Consider the following 22,893-nt stretch of genomic DNA (forward strand, 5'->3'; position numbering starts at 1 on the left):
TAATTATACATGTGGACTGGAAAATGATGGCTTTTAACAGCTGAAAATGTTCTATTAAAATAATTAGTTCCAATACATCCGATGCAAACAGGCGCATCATTTTAAATATGCCTGGCATTTCTGCCTCGTAACCAGGAAAATTCTGACAGTTGGACTTTTAGTTTATCTAGCACAGCAGAATTTGAAAACATGCCCTTTAAAATCACAAATATCACACAAAGATAGTGGGCTCAAAAATTCCCAATTTTGCTCCACCGCTGTAATTGTGGTGGTGCAGGGAATGCAATCCGCCAGTAACCTGCCCTCCTGACACCACCAGAGTATCCAAGGTCGGGTGGGGGGTGAGGCGGCGGGGGGGGGGGGGGGGGGGGAAGTCTCCAAATTTAAATAATTATGGTAGAGGTGCCCACAACTTCTGGGTGCCTGCTAGCAAGGGGGCAGAAATGTGGCACCATGCTAAGATCCAGGCCTGGCAGCCTTGTGGACCCTTTGTGCTCGGACGCCAGTATTTTGACTTGGACGCCAGTATTTTGATTGCGTCAGGTCACTTAGTGCTCAGAAAGTGGAAGCCGTGGGAAAAATCAAGTGGATGATGCTATACCACTGGCCCTGCCTCTTAACACTTGAGACCATCATGTTCCCTGCTGTTTTTCCTCATATTAGTAACACTGTCTGAAGTTCTACATATTTAAGACATCTTGGATCTGGTACTGTGTAATGAGACAGAATTAATAAATGATCTCATAGTAAAGGATCCTCTAGGAAAGAGTGATCATAACATGGTTGAATTTCAAATTCATTTGGAGGGTGAGAAAGTTGTATCTCAAACCAGTGTCCTGATCTTAAACAAAGGCAATTACAATGGCATGAGGGCAGAACTGGCTAAAGTGGACTGGAAAAATAAATTAAAAGGTAAGACAGTTGAAATGCAGTGGCAGACATTTCATAACTCTCAACAAAAATATATTCCAGTAAGAAAGAAAGATTTTAAGAGAAGGGAGTACTATCCGTGGCTAACTAAGGAAGTAAAGGATGGTATCAAATTGAAAACGAAGGCATACAATGTTGCCAAGATTGGTGGAAGGCCAGGGGATTGGGAAACTTTTAAAAACCAGCAAAGGATGACTAAAAAAATAAGAGAGAAGATGAATGATGAGAGTAAACTGGTAAGAAAGATTAAAACAGAAAGTAAGAGCTTCTACATGTATATAAAAAGGAAGAGAGTAGCTAAAGTAAACATTGGTCCCTTAGAGGATGAGAATGGGGAATTAATAATGGGGAACGGGGAAATGGCAAAGACTGTGAGCAAGTATTTTGTATCTGTCTTCACGGTAGAAGACATTAACAACATCCCAATAATGGATAATCAAGGAGCCACAGGGAGGGGGGAACTAAAGACAATCACTGTCACTAAGGAAAAAGTACTTGGTAAAATAATGGGACTAAAAGACGACAAGTCCCCTGGATCAGATGGCCTGCATCCCAGGGTCTTAAAAGAAGTGGCTACAGAGATAGTAGATGCATTGGTTGCAATAAACCAAATTCCATTGACTCTGGAGAGGTCCCAGCGGATTGGAAAACCGCAAATGTAACATCTTTTTTTAAGAAAGGAGGGAGACAGAAAGCAGGAAACGATAGACCAGTTAGCCTAACTTCTGACGTTGGGAAAATGCTGGAGTACTTCATTAAGGAAGCAGTAGCAGGGCATTTGGAAAATCATAATGCAGTCAAGCAGATTCAGCATGGTTTTTTGAAAGGGAAATCATGTTTAACAAATTTGCTGGAGTTCTTTGAGGATGCAACGGGCAGGGTGGATAAGGGTGAGCCAGTGGATGTGGTGTATTTGGATTTCCAGAAGGCATTCGATAAGGTGCCACATAAAAGGTTACTGCATAAGGTAAGAGCTCATGGAGTTGAGGGTAATATATTAGCATGGATAGAGAATTGGCTAACAGAAAGCAGAAAGTCGGGATAAATGGGTAATTTTCCGGTTGGCAAACGGTAACTAGTGGGGTGCCACAGGGATTGGTGCTGGGGCCTCAACTATTTACAGTCTACATTAATGACTTGGATGAAGGGACCGAGTGTAATGTAGCCAAGTTTGCGGATGATACAAAAATGGGTGGGAAAGCAAGTTGTGCAGAGGACTCAAAGAATCTGCAAAGGGTTATAGAGAGGCTAAGTGAGTGGGCAAACATTTGGCAGATAGAGTATAATGTGGGAAAGTGCGAGGTTATCCACTTTGGCAGGAAAAATAGTTTCAGAATAAAGGGTCGCCCTTTTAGAACTGAGATGAGGAGGAATTTCTTCTCTCAGAGGGTCATAAATCTGTGGAATTCTCTGCCCCAGAGAGCTGTGGAGGCTGGGTCATTAAATAGATTTAAGGTGGAGATAGACAGATTTTTGCAAGATAAGGGAGTGAAGGGTTACGGGGAGCAGGCAGGGAAGTGGCTTTGAACCCAAGATCAGCCATGATCTTATTGAATGGCGGAGCATGCTCGAGGGGCCAAGTAGCCTATTCCTGCTCCTATTTCTTATGTTCTTATGTTCTAATTCACAGGAGAACAAGGAAAAGTATCGCATAGAAACATAGAAGATAGGAGCAGTAGTAGGCCATTTGTCCCCTCGAGCCTGCTCCGCCATTCAATGAGATCATGGCTGATTGTCCAAATTCAGTACCCTGTTCCTGCCTTCTCTCCATATCCCTTGATCCCTTTAGCCTTAAGAAATATATCTAACTCCTTCTTGAATATATTTAATGAATTGGCCTCCACTGCCTTCTGTAGCAGAGAATTCCACAGGTTCACCACTCTCTGGGTGAAGAAATTCCTCCTCATCTCTGTCCTAAATGGCTTACCCTTTATCCTTAGACTGTGACCCCCCTGGTTCTGGACTCCCCACCCATCGGCAACATCCTTCCAGCATCTAGTCTGTCTAGTCCTGTTAGAATTTTATAAGTTTCGATGAGATCCCCTCTCATTCTTCTAAACTCCAGCGAGTACAAGCCTAATCGACCCAATCTCTCCTCATACGTCATTCCTGCCATCCCAGGTATCAGCCTGGTGAATCTTCGCTGCACTCCTTCCATGGCAAGAACATCCTTCCTCAGATAAGGTGACCAAAACTGCACACAATACTCCAGATGTGGTCTCACCAAGGCCCTGTACAACTGCAGCAAGACATCCTTGTTCCTGTACTCAAACCCTGTCGCTACAAAGGCCAACATACCATTTGTCTTCTTAACCGCCTGCTGCACCTGCATGCTTACTTTCAGCGACTGGTACACAAGGACACACAGGTCTCGTTGCACTTCCCCTTCTCCCAATCTATTCCCATTCAGATAATAATCTGCCTTCTTGTTTTTGACACCAAAGTGGGTAACCTCACATTTATCCACGTTATATTGCATCTGCCATGCTTCTGCCCAATCACCCAACCTGTCCAGATCATACTGAAGTTTATCGGTATCCTCCTCACAGCACACACGCCCACCCAGCTTTGTGTCATCTGCAATTGAGGGATGACAAAAACAGCCTTAAGAGTAGCCAGGAGATATCTGGAAAAGAAGATGGTGCTTAATGGTGGCAGTAATAGCAAAAGCTGCATCAGCTATGTCAGAAGCCAAAAGACCATTAACATAGGAACATAGGAACAGGAGTAGGCCATTGAGCCCCTCAAGCCTATTCCGCCATTCCATGAGACCATGGCTGATCTGCGTCCTAACTCCATATACCTGCCTTTGCCCCATATCCCTTAATACCTTTGGTGAACAAAAATGTATCAATCTCAGATTTAAAATTAACAATTGATCTAGTATCAATTGCTATTTGTAGAAGAGAGTTCCAAACTTCTACCACCCTTTGTGTGTAGAAGTGTTTTATAATTTCACTCCTAATTTTTAGACTTTGCCCCCTAGTCCTAGACTCCCCAACCAGCGGAAATAGTTTCTATCTACCCTATCTGTTCCCCTTAATATCTTGAAAACTTTGATCAAATCACCCTTTAACCTTCTAATTTCCAGGGAATACAACCCTAGTTTGTGTAAAATCTCCTCATAATTTAACCCCTGGAGTCTGGGTATCATTCTGGTAAACCTACACTGCACTCCCTCCAAGGCCAATATATCCTTCCTAAAGTGTGGTGCCCAGAACTGCTCACAGTACTCCAGGTGTGGTCTAACCAGGGTTTTGTACACCTGCAGCGTAACTTCTACCCCCTTGTATTCTAGTCCTCTAGATATAAAGGCCAGCATTCCATTGGCCTTTTTGATTATTTTCTGTGCCTGTTCATGACATTTTAATGAAGTATGTACCTGGACCTCCAAGTCTCTTTGGACCTCCACTGTTTTTAGCTTTTCACCATTTAGAAAGTACCCTGTTCTATCCTTTTTAGGTCCAAAGTGGATGACCTCACATTTGCCTACATTGAAATCCATTTGCCACAGTTTTGTCCATTCACTTAATCTATTAATATCCTTTGTAATTTTATGCTTTCATCTACACTGCCTACAATGCCACCCATCTTTGGGTCATCGGCAAATGTGGCTATGTGGCTTTCTATCCCATCATCCAAGTCGTTAATAAATACAGTGAATAGTTGAGGCCCCAACACAGATCCCTGCGGAACACCAATTAGAGTACCTGCCCATTATCCCAACTTTCGGTCTCCTGCCGCTCAGCCAGTTTCCTAACCAGGTCAATAATTTGCCTTCAATTCCATGAGCTTCAACTTTAGTTAACAGTCCCTTATGTGGGACTTTATCGAATGCCTTCTGGACCTTATCGGGCCACTAAAGGATACTGCTGGTAGATTCAAACTGATTTTCAGGTTATGACAAAGCTGCTATATGACTACTTTGCACCAGTCTATTCTCCTGTAGATGATGCTTAGGTTACAAATCAGGGATGCTCTGTATTGGACAGCATTATTAATATTAAATATAGACAATAATGTAATCTTGGATACATTAGGAGAGCTCAAATTTGAAAGGGCTCCAGGTCTGGATAATATCCATCCAAGGGTGATTAAAGAGATGGGATAAGTGCTCTGTGAGCCCCTTGCCCATATCTTCAATAGCTCAATTGAGTCAAGGATAGTTCCCATAGACTGGAAGCTAGCTAATATAAATCATATTTTCAAAAAGGTAGGGAACATACAAACCAGGGAACTACAGACCTATCAGCCCAACATCCATTATTGGGAAAATGCTAGAAGGGATCATAAAAGAAGCCCTTTATGATCTCTGGTAATGGAAAGGGGTCATTAGAAATTCACAACATGGCTTCTGAACAAATAGGTCGTGCCTAACAAATTTGATAAGAGTTTTTTTGAAGAAGTCACTTAGAGTAGTGGATGAGGGAAATCCGGTAGACATTATGGCCCAAAAATTCGGGTACTTACCGCTCTCCAGTAAGGCCTGTTTCTTGAAAAAAACGGTGACCACCTCACTTCCGCCCGCCTCTGGTGCAGGATTCGGTGGCTGCGCTGGCCCTAGAAATGCAAAGCAGCAGAGCGTGATGTCAGTCATCATGCAATGCCGATTTGACACCACGCTCTGCAAACTTGGACTTTGCGCTGACTTTAATGCTGGGTCCTAAGCTCGCTCTGAAAAGCGAGCGTGCAGCAGACCGACAGAGATGCTGTCAGTGCTACTTAAAGGGACATCTTTCAGGTAAGTTTGCATTTAAGCTTATGTGGTACTTTGTCAAACTCCTTTTGAGAAAGTCCACATACAAAACATCAACCCTGTCCATTACTTCATCAAAAGAACTCGATCAAGTTAGTCAAACACTATTTGACTTTCATTTATTAGCCCATACTTTTCCAAATTCCAATTAATTTTGTCCTGGAGTATTATCTCTAATTGGCCTGATTGGCCTGGAGTTGCCGGGTTTATCCCTCTCCCTTTTCTTTTTTAAACGGGGGGGGGGGGGGGTCGGAGAGGAATTTTCCACAGTATTTTTCCCTTATTGACCCTGGGTTTTTTGCCTCTTCCAGGAGAGTACATGCCTGCGGGGGTGGGCGGGGGAAGAAGTGTTCAGTTATGATGCTCTGGCCATCATGGTGTGTGGGGCAGAATTGATGGACCAGCTGGTCTTTTCCTGCCCATCAATTTCATATGTTCATAAGTTATCACAGCAATATACAAATGTTCACAGCTCTGCTCCAATCCATCCATTGCTTGGACGTGTTATCAATACCAAACCCTCACCAAAAGATAAGAATGAAAACAAAGCGAATATATTTACCCGTGATGTAGATTTTGGTTTCAAACCAAAAAATATAGAGACTGTATTGTTTTCCTTCGATTCAAAGAAAGCATCATAATCCTAGAACCAAAAGGAAAAGGCATTAGTACCAATAGTGTGGTATTTTTAAACAGGCTAGAGCATATGGAGGGGAGGGGTGGAAAAGAAGGCAGAACTAGGCAGGTGGTATAATTTGTACCGACTAAGTCTATGCCTGTTGACGATGCATTGTCTTCATGGAACCGTACTTGCAAATTAGCTTTTATTAAAGAAAAATCATTGAAAAATTGTGCCTCATATGGATTTGGGGTAAAATACAGAGGACATAAATCTGAATTGATAAAAACTAAAATCATGCAACGAATTACTAAAAGGATTTCACATAATGCAGCTGATTAAGGTGGGTTACACTAGAGCAAAGTCTGGGCCAGCCAGGGAATTTGTTTTATATTTCGTAGCCCTGTTCATGCAATGCAGTTGCATTACTGGACTTCAACCTCATTAATATACTTTTTGGGCCTTTAACGAGCCTTGTGCATAGTTTGTGTGCAGAGCACCGAGTCCTGGTACTGCCTTGAGCCTGCGTTGAGGACATAGAGCACATCAGACTCATGGCAGGCTGCAACTGACAATATAGGCAGCCAGTCACTGCTCGATTGCTCCTATAAATTTCAGGACCTGAAAGTTCCATATAAATGAATCTGCAGTAGCCTGAAAGTGAACAGATACACTGTGCAGGATCCTTGCCCAAGCTTGTCTAATGCAACGTCAGTGTGTGTTTGCTCAAGAAGTAGGACACGCTACAAGGAAATGATTAGGAATGATGAGTCATTATTAAATCCTGCTTATCAAATTGAATGACTTATGGAATTAAAATGTAGTGCCTTTTTAGAATAAAAATTATTTGCAGACTTAAAAGCTGAATTACCACAAAAATTGTTCTCATAAAAATGGATTTCCCCCCCATTTAAAAAAAGTCCCAACTTAACGTAACAATATTTGTAAATAAAGATGTTTACCAACTATTTGACTACAAGGCACAAGTAAAGAGTGTGCTGGAATACTCTCCACTTGCCTGGATGAGTGCAGCTCCAATAATACTCAAGAAGCTCGACACCATCCAGGACAAAGCAGCCCCCTTGATTGGCACCCCATCCACCACCTTAAACATTCACTCCCTCCACCACCAGCGTACCGTGACTGCAGTGTGTACCATCTACAAGATGCACCGCAGCAACTCGCCAAGGCTTCTTCGGCAGCACCTCCCAAACCCACGACCTCTACCACCTAGAAGGACAAGTGCAGCAGGCGGATGGAAACACCACCACCTCAAAGTTCCCCTTCAAGTCACACACCATCCTGACTTGGAAGTATATCGCCGTTCCTTCATCATCGCTGGGTCAAAATCCTGGAACTCCCTCCCTAACAGCACTGTGGGAGCACCTTCACCACACGGACTGCAGCAGTTCAAGAAGGCGGCTCACCACCACCTTCTCAAGGGCAGCTAGGGATGGGCAATAAATGCTGGCCTTGCCGGCGACGCCCACATCCCATGAATGAATTTTAAAAAATTTACAGTGAATTTATAAGAACTTATTATGCACACACATGTACCCCCTTTAATCTGCAGTTTTATTGTGGAGGCTGTCCTGTCTGCAGGGTACATTTTGCGGTCACGAAGGCTGCTAGTGCCCATGTAGAACTTGCAGTCGAAGAGCTAATAGTCAGTTGGTTCCAGATTGTCAGATTTACGCCAATTTTGCGCAGAGTGCGATAGCTTTATTTGAACATTATAATATATGTAAATTAAGCATAGCGTGATTTCCCATCCATTTTGAATGGCTCCAGTCTGGAGTAGCCCTAAGGGAAGCTCCACATATGACAGATTTCCTAAAGGGGCAGAGGCTTTTCAGCCATCTTGTTTCAAGTTAGTTTTTCTGGCATTTTTGTGTAACTTTTTGCAGAATTTTGTTTTTGTGAAAGCAGTAGGTGTGTTTTTGTGCAAACTAAATAGCCAAATATTGTCTGCTAATTCACCAAACATCATTGAAGTATTTACAAACAAAAGGACATGAAAAAGGAGCTTTTACAATACAAACCTTCACAGGAGCTCAGGAACAACAAGGCATGGAGTCCTGTTGAGGCTGGCAAGTTAAATTAAAACCTAGCTGGCAATGACCAATGATAAAAGCCTACACAGATTCTGGATCAGCAGGGAGCCAGTTACGGAGTTTTGCCATCTGCTTAAAATACACCTGTGATCAACTTGCATTATAGGGACAGTACCATCAGTAGCAGTCAAGGTCACCTCCTTCCTCAGCATTTTTACCTCAGTCCCCCTGCAAGTGGAGAGTATCTGCAGTATCAGCCAATGTTCTGCCCAGATGTATCAAACCCTTGACCTTGAAATGGTACCACCATTGCCAAGTTCCCCACCAACATCATCTTCAGGGTCACCAATTATCAGAAGCTTAACTGGACCAGCCATATTAATACCGCTGCTACAAGAGCAAGATAGGGTACTGAGCCTGGTCGACACCTCCTGATAAGCATGTTGACTTGTATCCTCTGGGGAAGATGCCCTGAACTGCCAAACAGCACGCAAAGCTTCCACTTTAGCAATGAAACAGATATTCCTGCATTGTGACGGTTCATTATGTGCCCACAGACTCAGTTTCCTGCCTTAACATTTGTCTTGCCTTCCCTTAGTTCCCAACAACCATTTCAGCTACCAGGGCCCCGATATTTACTGCCGCAGGATTTCCAAGCTGGGGTGGGGAGGAGAGGAGGAGTTCAGGTCCCTGAACATCGTGGAGATTCAACTGCATGACGTGCGTGTTTTTTAAAATTTTAAAACAGGTTCCCCGCCCGGAAACCAGCCCGATTGACAAGCTTGGCACCCTGTCAGGTGGGAAACGCTGCAGAAGAGTCTGCAGCCCAGGAGCAGGTAGGTTTCCTGCTGTTCGGGGTAGAGATCATGAGGGGTGGGGGAGGGGGGCCACAGCATGGTTTGGAGGGTGGGGCTGATGGCTGGGGGAGGTCGGAAGAGAGATCTGAGGGAGAGATTAGGGATCGGGGGAGAACCGGTGATCACGGGGGCGGGGGGGGGGTTGAGATTTTTTTTACATTCCCACCCGACCCAAACCCACCCATTTCTGGGGGTTAAAATTCCCCCCCAGGTGTCAACCTTGGCTCAGTGGTAGTGGTAGGAAATTATTTGCCCCTTCTGAATCCATTTTGATTACGTTTTGCTAGATTATCACACAGATAATTCTCAAATCTACTCCTGATAATCGATTCCATTATATTGTACATTATTGTGATAGCTCTTTTGTTGCCCAAATCTACTTCGTCACCCTTTTTGAAAATGGGCACCATATTAGACTGTTTCCATCCACTGGAACTTCCACAGGGTCAACTATCCTCCCTGGTGTTCGCCAACTCCTAACCCTCGCCTAATGTCACTTTGCAATGTGCTCTGGAAGATGTGGATCAGTGGCTGGTTATAGGAATTGCTAGACAAAAAAAGACCAAGGTCTCTCTAGTTTGCCGTCCACCATCCAGGTAGTCACATGATACAATGATAATAGAGTTGTTGACTAATCACAGCAATTAATCTCTATCAATTCGTCAAGAGCGCACCCAGAACTGACACGAAGAAACCCTCAGTGGTAGAGAGCTTTGGGAACCATAGGTTTTTCCTTCCAAGTATTCTACATTTACCACATCTTGTGTCCCAAATTACTGTAACCCAAAATGTTATAATCTGATCTGACAACCTTGCTGCTACAGCATACCTTGCATGTGAAATGAAACAATTCCAACTACCTCACATCATTGGGTGAAAACTCCCTGGCAGATCGGGCAGTAAAGTGGACTCGTGGACACACTGGAAGACTCAGAAGGGAGGGATTGGATAGAGTTTGTGCAGGAAAGAGGGACACAAATCACAAGGAATTCATGTAGCTGAGGAGGAAGAAGCTACAGAATGACACCCAAAAACAAGAATGAGAATTAAAGAAAATCGAGAGGCACTGAGGCAAGGCACAAGTCAGGAGTGTGAAGGAATACTCTCCACTTGTCTGGAAGAGTGTAGTTCCAACAACACTCAAGAAGCTAGACACCATCCAGGACAAAGTAGCCTGCTTGATTGGCACCCCATCCACCACCTTAAACATTCACTCCCTCCACCACTGGCGTAATGTGGCTGCAGTGTGTACCATCTACAAGGTGCACTGCAGCAACTCGCCAAGGCTTCGTTGACTGCACCTCCCAAACCTGCGATTTCTACCATCTAGAAGGACAAAGGCAGTAGGCACATGGGAACACCTCCACCTCCAAGTCACACACCATCCTAACTTGGCAATATATCGCCATTCCTTCATTATTGCTGGGTCAAAATCCTGGAACTCCCTCCCTAACAGCACTGTGGGAGTACCTTCACCACACGGACTGCAGCGGTTCAAGAAGGCAGCTCACCACCACCTTCTCAAGGGAAGAAAGACAGACAGACAGAAATTTATATAGCACCACGACCTCCAGACATCCCACAGCACTTTACAGCCAATAAAGTACTTTTGAAATGTAGTCACTGTTGTAATGTATGAATCCAGATAAGAAATACGGCAGCAATTTGTACACAGCAAGCTCCCGCAAACAGCAATGTGATAATGACCAGATAATCTGTTCTAGTGATGTTGATTGAGGGATAAATATTGGCCAGGACACTGGGGATAACTCCTCTGCTCTTCTTCAAAATAGTGCCATGGGATCTTTTATGTCCACCGGAGAGGACAGACGGAGCCTCGGTTTAACATCTCATCCAAAAGACGGCACCTCCAACAGTGCAGCACTCCCTCAGCACTACACTGGAGTGTCAGCCTAGATTTATGTGCTCAAGTCCCTGCAGTGGAACTTGAACCCACAGCCTTCTGACTCAGAGGTGAGGGTGCTACCCACCCAGCCAAAGCTGGATAGGCAATAAATGCTGGTCTTGCCAACCATGCCCACATCCCGTGAATGAATACATTAAAAAACATTTTAAATGATTAGGTGTAGGTGATGAGGTGTAGGTGTAAAGTCTGTAGGTATTATGGCGAATTAATACACAGACTACAAGAGTAACTTTAACAGGACTTTACTATTCGAAGGTCAGGGCGAATCTGCCCAATAAATCCTGACACAGCACTTATATACCGGTGTGGTCACCGTCGGTATTACAGTATACAGCAGCCAAGATAAAGTAGTGCCACACCTAAAATAGTTCTCTTAAAGGTGGACGGTTACATACAATAGTTCTCTTAAAGGTAGAACAGTTACATACACTACAATCCTCCCTTTTTAGCTTACAACATACTTATTCCCCATTAACATAACATCATAACATATATACAACTTATGCAAAACAGTTCACAGATTCAGTCTCTCTGGAGGCTTCCTGACTCTGTCCGGATAACGCCTCGGTGGTGTAGTAGTTTTCGGCGGGGTAGTAGGTTCTTCTGGCAAGGTCGATTCGGCTTGAAGGACAGTGTCAGGTTCATCTGATTCCAGTATTACCAGATCGGAGGTAGGTGCTCTGGGTATCTCTGCTTCAACATTAGCCGTGTAAGGTTGTTGGGTAGGTTGGTCCTTTGTGGATGACCCTATGATCTGGTCAACATGGCGCCTTATTATGCTGTCACCAATGTCCACGGTATACATCAGCGGCCCTAGCCTTTTCCCAATAGTTCCAGGCTGCCATTTCTCGGTACGGTAGTCCCGGGCCAAAACTTGTTGACCTATCTGAAAGGATCTAGTTGGCCTTTCATTCATGCCCTGAAATTGCCGGTTCTCTACGTCCCTTCTGACGTTTGGCTTAATCAAATCCAGCCGGCATCTTAGTCTTCTATTGAAAAACATCATGGCGGGAGTTTGGTTTGTGACCGCATGTGTTGCATTCCTGTACGCCAACAAGAAGTTATCTACCTTATGTTATAGGTTGATGTCTTCATTACCCATGGCCTTTATGGCCTTCTTGAAGGTCTGGACAAACCTTTCAGCTAATCCATTGGTGGCGGGATGGTATGGAGCTGACGTGTAGTGCTTGACCCCATTCCTTTTTAAGTACTTCCTGAATTCTTCAGACACAAATTGCGGTCCATTATCAGAACAGATCTGTTCCGGCAGCCCATTCCTGGCAAATATGGTCCTTAATACTGTGATGGTTTTTTCCGTGGTGGTGGAGGACATCTTTATTACCTCCGGCCACTTGGAGTGTGCATCCACCGCGATTAGAAACATTGAGTCCATAAATGGACCAGCAAAGTCGATGTGTACCCTTTGCCAAGGAGATGAGGGCCACTCCCATGGATGCAGAGGAGCTTGTGGTGGCGCGTTTTGGACCTTCTGGCATCCTAGACAGCTCTTGGTTATTTCTTCGATGTCTCCATCAATACCTGGCCACCACACAAACGCTCTTGCTAGGTTCTTCATTTTCACTCCACCCAGATGCCCCTCGTGAAGCTCCTTTAGCACCTTATGCTGAAGTTTGGGTGGAATCACCACTCTAGATCCACACATCAAGGTTCCTCGGCACACTGACAGCTGTTCTTTTCTTTGCGAAAATGCGGGCAGCGTTGGTTCGCCATGTGCTGGCCATCCCTCCACTGTTAAATCGTAGACTCGTGAGAGAGTCGGGTCATTTCTTGTTTCATTTTCGATCATCGAATTTGTTACTGGTAGACATTCCACTATGGATGAGTGGAACATCTCCACCGGGTCCACTGTAGCCGCCTCTTCTACTACTGGCAACGGTAGGCGCGATAACCCATCAGCATTTCCATGCTATTTGGACCTTTTGTATTCGATGTCATATTGGTGTGCCCCAAGTAACACGGACCACCTCTGTAGCCTTTGCGCTGTCATAGTGGAAACGGCCTTGTTAGGGTTGAATATGGACACCAACGGCTGGTGGTCTGTCAGTAATGTGAACTTCTTGCCCTGCAGGTAATGATTGAATTTCTTTAATCCCCACACAAGGCTGAGGGCCTCCCTATCTATCTGAGCATAATTTCGCTCAGCGGAGGTCAATGATCGGGACGCAAATGCGACTGGCCTTTCCGAGCCATTTGGTAACTTGTGTGAAAGTACTGCTCCAATTCCATAAGGGGAAGCATCACAAGCTAGACGAAGAGGTAACATTGGGTTGAAATGAGCCAACACTTCCTCAGAGGTAATCAACGCCTTGCTTCTGCGAAAGGCCTTCTTACAGTCCTCGCTCCACTTCCATGGTACTTCTTTCCGCAACAGAGCATTCAGCGGATGCAGCACCGTGGATAGATTTGGCAGAAACTTGTGGTAATAATTAATCAACCCCAGAAACGATCTCAACTGTGATACATTTTCCGGAGCGGGGGCCTTCACGACAGCTTCTATCTTGTCAGGTGACTTGTGCAGCCCCTCTTGGTCAATGACATGACCGCAGTACGAAATCTGTTTCTGGAAGAACTCACATTTCTGGCGATTAACTCGAAGGCCATATTCCTTCAACCTGGTGAGCACCAGTTTCAAATTTGTGAGATGTTCCTCCTCGTCTTCTCCCGTAATCAGGATATCGTCCAAGTAACACTGCGTGCTTGGAATACCCTGTAAGACCTGCTCCATGGCCCTCTGCCAAATTGCTGGAGCCGAAGCTACTCCAAAAACCAGTCTATTATAACGATACAAGCCTCTGTGCGTGTTGATTGTGAGATACTGGCGCGACTCTTCCTCGACTTCCATTTGTAAGTATGCTTGTGCCAGGTCTATCTTGGTGAAGTGTTTCCCGCCAGACAATGAAGCAAAGATATCCTCAATCCGCGGGAGCGGGTATTGTACCGTGTGAAGCACCGGATTAACTGTGATCTTGAAGTCTCCGCAGATGCGGACCTTTCCCGGTCCCCCTGGCTTGTTACTTGATGAAGACTTCATGACGGGAACAATGGGTGTGGCCCACTCACTCCAGTCCACCTTAGACAGTACCCCTGAACGTTCAAGCTCTTCCAGTTCTGCCTCCACAGCAGGTCGTATCGCGTAAGGTACCGATCTGGCTTTGAAAAATTTTGGGCTTGCATGTTCTGCAATCTTGATTTTTGCTTTAATTCCTCTCAGTGTTCCCAGTCCTTGCTGGAATACCTCTTTAGCTTCGTCCAATATTCTGGACAACCATTCAGGTTTGACATCTTCCTTTCCGGAATCTACCGTCATTGTGTTTAGTGAATGCCAGTCTATCTTTATTTTCCTGATCCACTCCCGTCCCAGAAGTGGTGGACCTCCCTTGGGCAGCACATACATGTCCATCCCTTGGTGATCTTTGTCCTTGTATCTCACCTTGACTTTTATCTTTCAGATGGGGTATACTTTGTGCCCCGTGTATGTCTGCAATACTATCTCCGTATCCCGTAGGGGAATATGTTGAATAACTTTTTGTAATCTTGCTTATTCATGACCGTCAACGCCGATCCGGTGTCCACTTCCATCTTCACTTGGACTTTTGCAATCTGTAGTGTGACCCAGATAGTTTGTCGGTCAGCTTCTTTACTCACATTGTGAATCCTCAGACTACCCAGTTCCTTGCTGTTGGAGTCTGAGTCCGAATTCTGTTCATCTGGACTCTTCCCAGTCACCTTATGTACCTTTCTGTACTTCTTCTGCGGTGACTTATTATTGCTGGTCTTCTTTCCTGACCGGCATACCTTAGCTATGTGACCAAGCTTGCCACATTTTCTACATTCCTGATTTTTAAACCAGCATTGGTTCTGGTCGTGTGTTGTCTTCCCACAACGATAACATTTCGTTGTACCCGAAGTGATTTGATCCACACTGAGTACCGCTGTCTTCCGCTGCATTTCCACCGTGCCTCTCGCTGCGGCTTCGTGCAATGCTGCAATAAGGACAGCCTTATCAAGTGTAAGATCGTTCTCTTCGAGCAGTCGTTTTTGTGTTCCTTCCTTCGACATCCCGCACACGAACTTGTCTCTCAGTGCCTCTGTCAGATTTACCCCAAACTGACAGTATTTTGCTAGCCTACGCAGTTCAACCAGGTACTCCGTGTTGCTTTCCTCTTTTCGTTGCGTTCTCATGTAAAATTTTGATCGTTCCGCTAACATCAGCGGTGCGGGGTTAAAATGATCCTTCAGGACAGCAACAATATTAGCGAAAGACTGATCCGCCGGTTTAGCTGGTGATAGAAGATGCTTCAATAACCCGTATGTCTTCGCACCCATTGAGTTTAGTAAGGTTAGAGCTTTGTCATAATTTGCTATCTTATTGACCTTACAATATATCTCGATGCGTTCTACATACGTGGCCCAATCTTCCACATCGGAATCGAAACCGTTGATGTTACTACGCTTAGGCATCTTCACACTCTTCCTGAGAAACAACAACGAAATATTTCTTTAACTTCTTTTTTCAAAATGGCGGTTTCCCGCGCTTGTCTTCTTTCCCCGCCCACTTTCAAAATGGTGGTTTCCCGCTTCTGTCTTCTTCCCCGCCTACTGGCGGCTTCCCGCGTTTCTTCCCCTGGCGGGAGGGGTAAGCTTTTCCCTCGGGCGACGACCGCTGGCTTTCGGGGTTCGCAGCCTGCGCGTCAGCTTCAGTGCGTTCCTTGTTCCCTTTTCTCGGCAGGGCAACCGGCGCTGGGTACAACCCATTGACGGCGAACAGTTTCAGCCGCTGGGCTGGATCTCGCTCAGTCTCCCTCGCTCGGGCTCTGTCTCTCCCGCTCGCTCGGGCTCTGTCTCTCCCTCAGCGGCTTCCAATCGCGCCTCCCAGCCCTCTCGCAGTCCGGTGCTTTCCTCCCCGGCTGCGGCTGAGTTCTCCGCGATTTATTTATTTTTATATCTTCCCACGCCTTACGATCCCGGTCGCAGCGCTTCGTGGCCTCGGTCGCTGCCCGGCCTTTTTCACTCCAATCGCGCCTCCCAGCCCTCTCGCAGTCCGGTGCTTTCCTCCCCGGCTGCGGCGGAGTTCACCGCGGTTTATTTATTTTTATATCTTCCCGCGCCTTACGATCCCGGTCGCAGCGCCTCGTGGCCTCGGTAGCTGCCCGGCCTTTTTCGCCGGTCGCGGTCTAGCTGTCTCACGACGCCGTTGTGTCTCCCAGCCCGCTTGTACCGCGGCTTCCGTGCTCCACGCTGCCCCAGTCTCAGCGCCTCTGGGCCCGACTTCTGTCCGGCTCCTTTCCCCCGACCGTGGTCGAGTTCACCGCCCTTATCCTCCGTTTATTTTTTTTATTTTCCCTTTACTCACAGTCACCGTGGCCGACTTGCTTCTCGTGCTGATCGGCTCACTCACCACCGTGGCAGAAGGGACAATCAGTGCCTGTTGCTGATGGAAGGCTTCGTGTCTGAATTCTTCCTTCTTCCTTGCTCTGCAGACTCGAGTTTTCTCCAGCAGAACGACGAGGGCGGGTGCCTCTTCTCGACGCTCATTAACTGCTTCGGAAGTAATGTTGCCGCAGGGTAAGATCGAACTCGTCGCCACTGTAAAGTCTGTAGGTATTATGGCGAATTAATACACAGACTACAAGAGTAACTTTAACAGGACTTTACTATTCGAAGGTCAGGGCGAATCTGCCCAATAAATCCTGACACAGCACTTATATACCGGTGTGGTCACCGTCGGTATTACAGTATACAGCAGCCAAGATAAAGTAGTGCCACACCTAAAATAGTTCTCTTAAAGGTGGACAGTTACATACAATAGTTCTCTTAAAGGTAGAACAGTTACATACACTACAGTAGGTGTAGGTGATGTTCTAAGAAGAGGATCAGTAAATTCTTTTGAGAAATACTTGCAAATAGTCAGCCCATTTCCTGGCATGTAATGTGTTTGCAAGATCAGTCCAGGATTACTGAATCTCGGACTTTCCCCCTTTCCTCACGATGGGATACAGTCTGCATTCAGGACCTCCCACCTATGACAACGCGGCCACTTTCACGATTGTAAATTCACCTTTGAATTTCCAATGTACAATGGTTTATGAATGGTGCCCTCGATCCCAAACCTATCTATTCAGGCTGTTGTTGGAATGGTGTGAAATTTCTCATTTTATATTGCCTTAGTTACTGCAGAAAGCATCCAACACTTCCCTATTTCTTTTATCACACAAGAGCTGTGTTCGTGTTTTGAATGTCTATCACAACAGCAGTGCAGGAAATTAATGCTGGTGCAGAAAACAATACATCAGGTGCAAGTCATTTTAGAGTTCAGTGTCAAATGCTCGTTGCAATAGCTTGTAAAGAAAATGTCACAATTGTCCACATTAGCTATGTGTGAACACCAGTTGGGTAATAATGAATAGAGCTTTATTCACTGTTGCAATAAAGATGTCAAAGATTAACGAAAAGTTTTGTGTATATATTACACACACATGTGGACATGAAGCTTTTTGACGGGGATAAATGCTTTAATTTGGATTAAGATTAAACTGCCTGCAGACCATTGATACTGATGACCAAACAAGTGTTTTTCACATAAGCCATAGAGTATGCACCAATGCAAAAATTGAGCACATACAGAAACCAACATAAGGAACAATGGGAAGAACAGCAACATATAGACTACACTGCAACATAAAAAAAATTAGAAATGAGTATGTAACCCCTCCTAACCACTGGGCCACATGCATTCGCCATACTCATTTCTAATCTGGGTACGGAGAATGCCTGTGGCCCAGTGGTTAGGAGGGTTACATTTTCAACCAGATGGTCTCTAGTTGGAATTTGGTCTGTCAGAATAGTTCTACTCAACCAATCCACTTAAGCAAGTGATTCACCTGAACTGGGCTCTATAGTAATCTGGGATGTTATGATTAAGGTTATCCACCAGGTGGTGCTGTAGCTAGTGCTGCTGCCAGTTAAGGTCAGTGGAGGTGGAACGGGAGGATGCAGGCCTGTATGTTTGTTACACAGTTGTTTAATAAAGTACACGGACTAATTCTAATATCTCGCCTCTTCGAGTTCCTTGTTTCACTACATGGATTTATCACATTTGGCGACGAGGTAAAAGGACACTGAATAAAGAAGAGAAGTCTGCCGGGACTTTTAAAAAACAAACTCACGAGCTAAAGTTAGCTACCAATTGGACGAGAGCATGGCTGCCACGGTAGGAACGGTCTCCGCTTTTGATATTCAAGCACAAACCTGGGAGGAATACTGTGAAGTGTTGGGTTATTTCTTCGAAGCAAATGAAATAAATGATGCCGGAAAAAGAAAGCCATTCTGCTTAGTTCAGTGGGAAGCCAAACTTACAGTTTGATGAAGAATCTGCTCAGTGCTGAAAAGCCTGGAGACAAATCAATTGTTGAATTAGTGGCCTTGCTAAAAGAACATTTCAACCCTAAGCCTAGTGAGATTGTACAGCGGTTCAAGTTTAATTCAAGGAACAGAAAAGAGGAAGAGAGTGTAATGGACTATGTAGCGGTGTTGCGTAAATTAGCACAAGATTGTAATTATGGGAACAACCTGAAGGAAATGCTGAGAGATAGGCTAGTTTGCGGAATAATGGACGACCGAATGCAGCGTAGATTATTATCCAAGACTGGGCTTACTTATGAAAAAGCATTGGAACTTGCTCAAGCCATAGAGACAGCGAACCGAGATGTAAAAGAAATACAGGGTTCAGACAGGGCTAATGCTAAGCAAGTTGCAGGTCAGGTTATTGTGCACAAGTTAAACATGCGTCAGAAACCACAACGTGAGCATGTGAAGGCATGTTATAGATGCAAGGGCGATCACCTGGCGAGTTAATGCCAGTTTCTGGAGGAAAAGTGCCACAAGTGTGGGAAACAAGGACACATAAAACGAGCATGCAGGGCAAAATCACCTGTGGAGGAATCCAAGCCAAAAGGGGGAGGAAAGCAAAACCAAGGAGGAGAAGTGAAAAAACATGGAGCATACCGCATCAGCGGGGAAGCTGAGGAAGAAGAGGACATGTTCATAATGTATAGCATGTTAGAGAACATTCCAAAAGTGGCTCCTATCACATTGCAACTGACAGTAAATGACTCTAAGGTGAACTTTGAAGTTGATACAGGGTGCGGTGTAACCATAATGAACAGGGCAGAGTACGCAAAATTGTGGAACCGTGCAAAAGTTCCAGAGTTAAAGTCTTGCTCTCTGCATCTTAAAACATATACAGGTGAACGAGTAGCGACATTAGGTGCAGCTAATGTAACTATGCAACACAGGGACACAGTGGAACAGCTACCTGTAGTTATAGTATCGGGTACCGGACCAAACCTGTTAGGTCGGGGCTGGATAAAAGAACTTAAATTAGACTGGGGAGCAGTAAATCAAATAGATGAGGGCAAACAGTTGACTTTGCAAGAAGTGTTGAGTGAACATGAGAATGTGTTCAAGGGGGAACTTGGCACATTTAATGGCCCCCAGCTAAGATTTATGTAGACAAGGAGGCACCGCCAAGGTTTTTTAAACAACAGCCTGTGCCTTATGCCATGAAACTAAAAGGTAGAGGGTGAGCTTGACCGTCTATTGAGAGAGAACATACTGGAGCCAGTGAAATGTTCAGAATGGGCAGCTCCCATAGTACCCGTTTTAAAACCGGACAATTCGGTAAGACTCTGTGGAGATTATAAATTGACAGTCAATCGGGTGTCCAAACTAGAGCAGTATCCTATTCCCAAAACAGAGGATCTCTTTGCAAACCTGGCTGGAGGAAAGAAATTCACAAAGTTGGATATGAGTCCTGCATACTTGCAGATTACACTGGATGACGAATCAAAGAAGTATGTTACCATAAATACACACAAGGGCTTGTTTACATATAACCGCTTACCATTTGGTGTCTCATCTAGTCCAGCTATCTTCCAGAGGACAATCGAAGGTGTACTGCAAGGGATTCCACATGTTTCCATCTATCTAGATGACATTCTGGTGACGGGAAGAACCGACCAGGAGCATCTGAGCACTCTGAGAGAGGTACTACAGAGATTGGAGAGGGCAGGGTTACGGCTCAAGAGGAGTAATTGCACTTTCCTGGGGAATGAGGCAGTGTTCCTGGGACACAGAGCGGACGCCACCGGGCTCCATCCAATCAAGGAGAAGGTACAAGCACTGCAGGACGCCCCTGCTCCTACCAATGTGGCTGAGTTAAAAGCTTACCTGGGACTGCTGAACTATTATAAAACAGGTTATTACCAAACTTGTCAACAGTGTTAGCACCTCTTCACAAACTACTGCGCAAGGAGACACAGTGGCAATGGGGAGAGGAGCAGGGGGTTTCATTTGAACAGTCCAAGAAACTGATGCTGTCGTCGGATGTGCTGGTTCACTACAATGAAGAGAAAGACATCATTCTCTCTTGTGACGCTTCACCTTACGGGGTGGGGGCAGTTCTTTCACACTGCATGAAAGATGGAACTGAAAGACCAATAGGGTTTATGTCCCGAACTCTAACACCAGCGGAAAAAAACTATTCCCAGTTAGACAAAGAGGGGTTAGCAGTAATGTTTGGGTTACAGAGGTTCCACAAGTACATATATGGCAGGAAGTTCACCATATGCACCAATCATAAACCTCTTCTCTCTCTTTTCAATGAAATGAAAGCAGTTCCACAGATGGTGTCACCTCAGATCCAGAGGTGGGCAGTGACGTTGAGGGCATATGAGTATGTCATCGTCTACAAGGCGGGCAAGTACCATGGGAACGCAGATGCCTCGAGCCGTCTTCCACTGCCAGGCACACCTATCCTTGCAGCTCCAGAGGACAGAGTTTTGATGTTGGAGGACACTGACACGGCACTTGTGACTGCAGAGCAAGTAAGAACATGGACAGGTAAAGATCCAGTACTGTCTAGAGTTCGAGAATATGTGGTGAGGGAATGGCCACAGCATCCGGAAGGGGCTGACTTCACACCCTACAGTGTCAGGAAAACAAAGCTGAGTGTGCAGGATGGTTGCGTGTTGTGGGGAGCACGAGTGATTATTCCACAGCCAGCACAACAGTCTATCCTAGAGCAACTACATCAGTGTCATCCTGGGGTCTCGCGTATGAAAGCCTTGGCTAGGAGTTACTTGTGGTGGCCAAAGCTAGATGAGGAAATAGAAAATCTAGTCAAGACATGCAGCACTTGTCAGGTACACAGGAAGGCACCAGCAGCATGGATTTATCACAGGCTCCAGTTTAGCTTGCTGCTAAATGTGCATCAAAGTTATGGTGGTGTCGTGGTTGTGGTACTGGACTAGCAACTCAGAGGCAGTGTGTACAAAATCCACCGTGACAAGTTGTGCAGCTGAATTCAATCAATTTGGCCAGACATGAAAGCTGCCGGATTGTTGTAAAAACCCAACTGGTTCAGTAATGTCTTAGCTCCAGCCCACACCATGTAGTTGACTCAATGCCCTCCGAAGTGGCCCAGCAATCACTATAGCATACCTACTGCTACTGTCTCTGGGCAATAAATGTGGCCTTGACGGTGCTGTCTACATACGGAGAACAATTTTTTTTTTTAATGTTGCGGATGTGTGCTGCCTTCCTTTAGGAATTTATGTTAGTTTTCCAGTTAATTCAGGGGTTTGAGTAATTTGGGTCGATTTCAATTGTGTGCCGCCACCTAGTGGATATTTGGTACCTAGCAAGTGCAGTAAAGTACAGTAAAGCGCAGTAAAGTGCAGTAAAGTATACTGTATATCACAGACCTGCAGCTCGACACATGGTCTGGGAAGTTATTTTCTTGTCACGCTCCAGCCTTGGACACTATTTGTCTGTAAGTACTTGAGAATGTTATAGATGATTAGTGTACACTATATTTTGCAGAAAATGTTTAGTTTGTAACTTTTCTCTGTAAGCAAACTTAACACAGCTAGCCGTGAAGTGCTCGCTCTCTGTCTAGCTGGTTAACTAGTAGCTGTATTTTGATGCACTATGTACAGGGCTAATTTAAAGAGAATGCCTTCCAGTTTGCTAAATGTATATTCACAGTAAGCTGTGTTTCCACGTGTTTTGGTAAGTTACATGCCAAATGTACTGTGTTGCTCAGGCGTACCTAAATTTGTGTATGCATATCAGTTATGTGCTTGTATACTAATGTGTGCTTCCATTTCTGTATTGTATTTCAGTTTCACAATAAGAATCTTTCAGTAAAGTTTACAAGAAAAGTCAAGCCTTGTGATTTTTATGGGAAGATATCAAGTTGTTAGCTACCTGTCTAGCTCTGCAAAGGAACGCGCTGCAAGGGCAGAATAGGACGTGTGCAAAATACTGAATTAGTCAGTCATTGTATTTCTTCACTATTTCAAAAATGCTTTTCAACTAAAAGGATATCAAAGGATCACATAATTAACATTGATGCATAGTCATCAGTTCTATAACAACATGCATTAGCAACATAGCTGCAGAACTACCCAGTGAATAGGACTCAACACAGCTATACATTTAAAGTAACTAGATTCATGGTTGCAACATTATCCTGGTTCTGGTTTGCAAGTATCATATCACAATAAGTGCGTTATATGCAGTGAAAAATCTGTTAAAGGGTGTTGTTTGATATTTATTTACTTCAAGCATTGTAGGATACATCGTATTTTGGGCCAATGTCAAACAGGAGAACACAACAGGTATTAGATACATTTTGTCAATTACTTTTAAATCTGCAAAGAAGCACT

At 44.9% G+C, this 22,893-nt stretch overlaps 1 protein-coding gene across 3 annotated transcripts in view; it reads right to left on the reverse strand.

Annotated features, from left to right (window-relative positions):
- sh3bgrl2 (SH3 domain binding glutamate-rich protein like 2) overlaps positions 1-22,893 on the reverse strand; it is a 95,133-nt gene that overhangs the window by 25,168 nt on the left and 47,072 nt on the right. For all 3 annotated transcript variants that reach the window (XR_015079592.1, XM_085997688.1, XM_085997689.1), the window contains one exon: positions 6,249-6,329. Coding sequence is in view for 2 of the 3 variants with exons in the window: in XM_085997688.1 (XP_085853814.1) it covers positions 6,249-6,329 (81 nt within the window). In the remaining variant the exon portion in view is untranslated. The remainder of the gene's footprint in view (positions 1-6,248; positions 6,330-22,893) is intronic.

This window comes from Somniosus microcephalus, chromosome 9, assembly GCF_052327205.1.
Source record: "Somniosus microcephalus isolate GS21.2 chromosome 9, FLI_Smic_1.0, whole genome shotgun sequence".
Classification (NCBI taxonomy): domain Eukaryota; kingdom Metazoa; phylum Chordata; class Chondrichthyes; order Squaliformes; family Somniosidae; genus Somniosus; species Somniosus microcephalus.